This window comes from Sinocyclocheilus grahami, unplaced genomic scaffold, assembly GCF_001515645.1.
Source record: "Sinocyclocheilus grahami isolate Dianchi unplaced genomic scaffold, SAMN03320097.WGS_v1.1 scaffold2117.1, whole genome shotgun sequence".
NCBI lineage: Eukaryota > Metazoa > Chordata > Actinopteri > Cypriniformes > Cyprinidae > Sinocyclocheilus > Sinocyclocheilus grahami.
In genome coordinates this window covers 57,694-64,642 of record NW_015507296.1, presented here as the reverse complement: position 1 = coordinate 64,642, position 6,949 = coordinate 57,694, and the positions used below count along the sequence as shown (strand labels likewise).

The 6,949-nt window shown below is 36.6% G+C and overlaps 1 protein-coding gene across 1 annotated transcript in view; it reads left to right on the top strand.

Moving 5' to 3' along the window:
* Positions 1 to 6,949, top strand: part of LOC107574112 (ATP-dependent RNA helicase DDX39A) — an 8,202-nt gene extending 1,253 nt beyond the window's left edge. The window contains exons 2-8 of the mRNA XM_016260580.1: positions 1,493 to 1,769; positions 1,845 to 1,963; positions 2,760 to 2,891; positions 3,152 to 3,261; positions 5,753 to 5,897; positions 5,976 to 6,123; positions 6,497 to 6,949. Of these exons, the coding sequence (XP_016116066.1) occupies positions 1,493 to 1,769; positions 1,845 to 1,963; positions 2,760 to 2,891; positions 3,152 to 3,261; positions 5,753 to 5,897; positions 5,976 to 6,123; positions 6,497 to 6,513 (948 nt within the window). The 3' untranslated portion in view covers positions 6,514 to 6,949. The remainder of the gene's footprint in view (positions 1 to 1,492; positions 1,770 to 1,844; positions 1,964 to 2,759; positions 2,892 to 3,151; positions 3,262 to 5,752; positions 5,898 to 5,975; positions 6,124 to 6,496) is intronic.

The window sequence follows — 6,949 nt, the reverse complement described above, 5'->3', positions numbered from 1 at the left end:
TTTTAATAAATTTCATAATGTAAAATTAATTTGTATCTGATTTTCCGTTTAAAACCGTCTAAAGACTTAATAAAGATTAAACCTTTTGTGCGTGTCTTGTGAGCTTTATAAATTCATAAACAAAACACATTGGTTAACATTAGTTAATTCATTAGTTAACAAACTGCCAATGAAAAATTCTTCTGAACACTCATTAATCTTAGGTAATTACAATGTTGAATAACATGTTGTTAAAATCGAGAGTTGCAGCTGTTATTTAATGAGCTAACATGAACTAAGACTTGTATTTTTTTTTAAACAGAGTAATAACTTCTGTAGCAAATGTAGCTATTGCTCGTTGTGAATGTTAATGGATTAACTAAGGTTAACTAATGAGATCTTATTGTAAAGTGATACCTATTGGTCTTTATAGTTCTTTTGCACTTTAATCTGTGTAAAACTTTTTATAAATTTCTGTTTTGCATTTAAATGTTCAGTTATTTTTGTTATGAAAAAAGTTATTAAACCTGTTATACTGTATGACAGCACTTTTTTAAAAAACTAAATTTCAATATCGTGATAATACCGTATAACGCGATAAAAGCATTAGCAATTAATCGCAACATGAAAATTTGATACGGCGTATCCCTAGTTGAGTGCTCCTGTACGGTTAACTCTGCCTGCTTTAAATGTAAGTTATTTATCTGCGACAATTAATCAACATTTAGAAAACTGAAATTGTAAAATTATTTTAATAAATTTCATAATGTAAAATTAATTTGTATCTGATTTTCAGTTTAAAACTGTCTAAAGACTTAATAAAGATTAAACCTTTTGTGCGTGTCTTGTGAGCTTTATAAATTCATAAACAAAACGATTTATTTTAAATGTTGCATTATGATATTTTAATTTAACAGCACAATCAAAAAAAGATTAACATGTATCTGCATCTCATGCTACCAGTGAACAGAACCAGGAATGTTTTGTTAAATTATTGCAATGTTATTTAAATCGTTATGTAAAATTGCAATAAACTGTTTTGTTTCTGGCAACATTGTTGACTTGACTTTATTTGAAGAGAACTGAACTGCGCTGGAAGATGACATCACTGAATCAATGATGAACTGAAAAACTGACTTCTCTATTGTCGTCTTGCATTATAAACGCACGTTTTTCCAGTTTAACGCCGTATAGCTGCTATGACACAATCTGTATTGTATAAAGCACTATGTGAATAAAGCTGATGTGACTTGAGAAGATAATTTTTACACTTACAAAATAATAGTTGGTTTATCTGCAAGTTCATGGTTAGGCTACATGTAAATATTAGATTATTAAAATATTAACTTAAAAAATATTGTAAGTGTTAACTTTTTTTTAAAAATTAAATGTAATACTTTGGCACATTTTAGTTGGTGATGGGTTATCAAGCAGTGGCATAATTGTTTCTGATCTGTAACATGCAAAACTTAAGTTTGTTGAAGATTAAGTTGACTGTTTTCCGGTGATTCAGGTGTCGGTGCTGGTCATGTGTCACACGCGTGAGCTGGCGTTTCAGATCAGTAAGGAGTACGAGCGCTTCTCCAAGTACATGCCCACGGTGAAGGTGGCCGTGTTCTTTGGCGGCATGTCCATAAAGAAGGACGAGGATGTCCTGAAGAAGAGCTGCCCTCACATCGTGGTCGGCACGCCGGGACGAATCCTCGCCCTGGTCCGAAACAAAACCCTCAACCTGAAGAACGTCAAGCACTTCGTTCTGGACGAGTGTGACAAGATGCTGGAGCAGCTGGGTGAGCGTTTGACCAAAAACTGCTCAGAACTGTTGCGCTAAGTCTGTGATGATTAAAATAATGTCTCTCTGTCAGATATGAGACGTGACGTTCAGGACATCTTCAGACTGACCCCTCATGAGAAGCAGTGCATGATGTTCAGCGCCACCCTCAGCAAAGAGATTCGGCCCGTCTGCCGCAAGTTCATGCAGGACGTGAGTAACGTCTGTTAAGACGCATTGATATTACTATTTGTGACCCTGGACCACAAAACTAGTCATAAGGGTCAATTTTTTTTAGATTGAGATTTATACATCTGAAAGCTGAATGTATATGTATGTGTATGTATATACAGTATGTGTGTATATATGCCTTCCATTGATGTATGATTTGTTATGATAGGACAATATTTGAAAATCTGGAATCTGGGGGTGCAAAAAAAAATCAAAATATTGAGAAAATCACCTTTAAAGTTGTCCAGATGAAGTTCTTAGCAATGCATATTACTCATCAAAAATTAAGTTTTACGTTTACGGTAGGAAATTTACAAAATATCTTCATGGAACATGATCTTTATTAATGATTTTTGGCATAAAAGAAAAATCTATTATTTTGACCCATACAATGTATTTTTGGCTATTGCTACAAATATACCCCAGCGACTCAAGACTGCTTTTGTGCTCCAGGGACATGCGCTTGTATTTATATAGATTACATTTGTTGCTTCAGTAATTGAACTTAAACCTCATAAAGTTACAAACTAATAATATATAAATTATATGAATCCTATTCTGAAGTGTTTTAGTATGCATAAAACGGCACAGTGGAAACATGGTAGTTTTATGGAAATTATCAGACACCTATTAAGCCATTTGAGCATTTAGAAGTGAAATTGTCAGGCTGTAATTGTAGCTTTATTACCCAGCTGTATTACTACTGATGCTGATTTCTTAAGACTTAATCTAAAGCATGTAAAGTGTTCTGTCTGATGTGTTTGCGGTCTGTTTTCAGCCAATGGAGGTGTTTGTGGACGATGAGACGAAGCTGACTCTTCATGGTCTGCAGCAGTACTACTGCAAACTGAAGGACAGCGAGAAAAACCGCAAACTCTTCGACCTGCTCGACGTGCTGGAGTTCAACCAAGTGAGTTTAGCACTTATCGCTCATTTGAGTTTCCAAGGCCACTTGCAAATGAGGAATACAGCTAGCAAATATTGTTGATCAAACCTGACCCCATTTCCTCCAATTTCATTATGGTTTTTCAGTGCACATTTTCCCAAAACGATGCGTTTGTTCGTCTTTTTCTACCACATTCTCCCCTGTAGAATATAGTTTCTGTCAGAAGTGCTTGAGCTCAAATGCATGTTTCGGGTCTTGAGGGTAATTCTGCTGTTGTCCTGCAGGTGGTGATATTCGTAAAGTCTGTTCAGCGTTGTGTGGCGCTTTCACAGTTACTGGTGGAGCAGAACTTCCCCGCCATCGCCATCCACAGAGGAATGGCTCAGGAAGAGAGGTGTGTACTTGTTTCGGCTGAATGTACTGTTATGCAATGAAATAATGACTGTTGACTAGTGAGGACATGGTGTCGTTGCTAGTTAAAAAGGCTCATAAATTGGCCAAATCATGTTTATAATAAGGTTTCTGTGAGGGTTTGTTTAGGGTTAGGAGATGGAATATAATTAGCCTGATATAAAAACAATGGAAGTCTACGAAATTATGTAACTAATATAGTCAAAAACAAGCATTAGTGTTGGCATATGCTTTGATTCCACGGAGTTAAGAAATCAAGTTTTTTTTTAGATTGAGATTTATACATCTGAAAGCTGAATGTATATGTATGTGTATGTATATACAGTATATGTGTGTATATATGCCTTCCATTGATGTATGATTTGTTATGATAGGACAATATTTGAAAATCTGGAATCTGGGGGTGCAAAAAAAAAATCAAAATATTGAGAAAATCACCTTTAAAGTTGTCCAGATGAAGTTCTTAGCAATGCATATTACTCATCAAAAATTAAGTTTTACGTTTACGGTAGGAAATTTACAAAATATCTTCATGGAACATGATCTTTATTAATGATTTTTGGCATAAAAGAAAAATCTATTATTTTGACCCATACAATGTATTTTTGGCTATTGCTACAAATATACCCCAGCGACTTAACACTGCTTTTGTGCTCCAGGGACATGCGCTTGTATTTATATAGATTACATTTGTTGCTTCAGTAATTGAACTTAAACCTCATAAAGTTACAAACTAATAATATATAAATTATATGAATCCTATTCTGAAGTGTTTTAGTATGCATAAAACGGCACAGTGGAAACATGGTAGTTTTATGGAAATTATCAGACACCTATTAAGCCATTTGAGCATTTAGAAGTGAAATTGTCAGGCTGTAATTGTAGCTTTATTACCCAGCTGTATTACTACTGATGCTGATTTCTTAAGACTTAATCTAAAGCATGTAAAGTGTTCTGTCTGATGTGTTTGCGGTCTGTTTTCAGCCAATGGAGGTGTTTGTGGACGATGAGACGAAGCTGACTCTTCATGGTCTGCAGCAGTACTACTGCAAACTGAAGGACAGCGAGAAAAACCGCAAACTCTTCGACCTGCTCGACGTGCTGGAGTTCAACCAAGTGAGTTTAGCACTTATCGCTCATTTGAGTTTCCAAGGCCACTTGCAAATGAGGAATACAGCTAGCAAATATTGTTGATCAAACCTGACCCCATTTCCTCCAATTTCATTATGGTTTTTCAGTGCACATTTTCCCAAAACGATGCGTTTGTTCGTCTTTTTCTACCACATTCTCCCCTGTAGAATATAGTTTCTGTCAGAAGTGCTTGAGCTCAAATGCATGTTTCGGGTCTTGAGGGTAATTCTGCTGTTGTCCTGCAGGTGGTGATATTCGTAAAGTCTGTTCAGCGTTGTGTGGCGCTTTCACAGTTACTGGTGGAGCAGAACTTCCCCGCCATCGCCATCCACAGAGGAATGGCTCAGGAAGAGAGGTGTGTACTTGTTTCGGCTGAATGTACTGTTATGCAATGAAATAATGACTGTTGACTAGTGAGGACATGGTGTCGTTGCTAGTTAAAAAGGCTCATAAATTGGCCAAATCATGTTTATAATAAGGTTTCTGTGAGGGTTTGTTTAGGGTTAGGAGATGGAATATAATTAGCCTGATATAAAAACAATGGAAGTCTACGAAATTATGTAACTAATATAGTCAAAAACAAGCATTAGTGTTGGCATATGCTTTGATTCCACGGAGTTAAGAAATCAAGGATTACTTGTTGTTAGCTAAACCCCTTTTGAGCTAATGTTTTTTTTGTAATTTTTTTTAAAGTTAATGGACTCATGACATGCAAGTGGAATTGTGTGCGTGTGTGCAAGAAATTGTACTAAATGCTTTTAAAATTTCTTTGACAGACAAATGACAACATTGTGTATACTGAAAAGTTCTACCTTTTAAAACAAATACTATAATAAATGGTAAATGACATTTATAGGACATTACCGTAGGAAACATCGGTTTACTTGTATAAACAATGTTTTAACACCAGATGATCAAATGTCCATGGTTGGAGTTTAAATTTAGAGTTTCAGCCAACAAATAAATACAATCCCCCTTAAAGTTCAATGGAATTTTTCACTTATTTTTATCAGTTCAGGGAAACCCAGATTTATCTTTAAAGACTCAAAAAGCATGAAATTGTGTGTCCGTTTAATTCTTTTTTTTGCCATGTAATTATTGCTAACTCGCTGAGATTATAAAATTGGCGTTTTCCCATGAAGCTTTTTCTTTTCCAGCAACAATTCCTGTTATTACGCATACATTCGTGATTCTCTTCAGCGTAGTTAAAATGCTCATTGCAATGTTTATGTCCTTAATCTCATTTTTGGAGCTCTTGAACATTTTCTTCATCTTAAGATGAACCATTTGATCATTGAATATTTAATGCACAAAGCTGAGTCTCGTCTCGCCTCTGCTCGCAGGTTGTCTCGGTATCAGCAGTTCAAAGACTTTCAGAGGAGGATCCTAGTGGCCACAAACCTTTTCGGGCGAGGAATGGATATCGAGAGGGTCAACATCGCCTTCAACTACGACATGCCAGAGGACTCCGACACGTATCTCCACAGGGTCTGTATCCATGCAGTCGCCACAAGCATTTCAGATCTCTGGAGCGGCACAGCTCACACGGTCTCGTCTTGTTCTCAGGTGGCTCGTGCGGGTCGCTTCGGCACCAAGGGTTTGGCCATCACGTTTGTGTCAGACGAGACTGACGCAAAGATCCTGAATGACGTGCAGGACCGATTCGAGGTCAACGTGGCCGAGTTACCAGAGGAGATCGACATTTCCACTTACAGTGAGTCTTGTCTTATTATACCAGTCAAGCATTGAGCATGAAGAAATAAACTGATAATACCTGCTTCCAGATTTTATGTAACCTGATCAGTGTGATGAGTTAATAACAGTAATGTTGGCGGATGCTAATGTGAGGCTAGTTAATTGTATATTTTGAGGTTATTAGCATTGGCTCTATCAGTGGGTCGGTCAAATTTAAGCATTGCAGAGTTAAATTAGACCCTGAACTGAACTGTTATCCCCGATATATTGGTTGTGCTGATGTATTTCAATTTCAAACCTTTGATTCCCATTGGTTTCTTGTCAAATGTTTCAAACCCACCGTGACTGGTTGAATAGCAGTTGAAGTGACATTTGTCTCTTTCTCTGTGCAGTTGAACAGTCCAGATGAAGATCTTGACGTTTCCAGAATCGCAGATGTTGAATCACGTTGGAGTGCCGAACCTCTGTTTTTAAAGCCTCCTTTTTACCTCAAACCCACAATTGTTTTTACCGCTTCTCTCTGAGAACTGGCCGAGTTGTCTGTTTTATGATTTTGTCCTAAAATCATGTTTTTGTTTTGGGTTTTAATGAGATTAAAACGTTTTATATACTACTCTTGACTGGCTGTGTTTGTCTTCTGAGAAGTGTCATGAAATGTATGAAAGTGGTTTTGTAATGGGTCTCCAAATGCTTGTGTAATTGCTTAAAGTCGTTCCAGATATTTGTCTGGTTAAACTCACAGGCCAGTGTCATAACCTCCATCGTTTGAGGTTAACTGATTGAGACTTGTGTGGTTGCAAATTACTGAAATGTCAACCTAAAATAAAAAGTTTTGTAATGGGAAA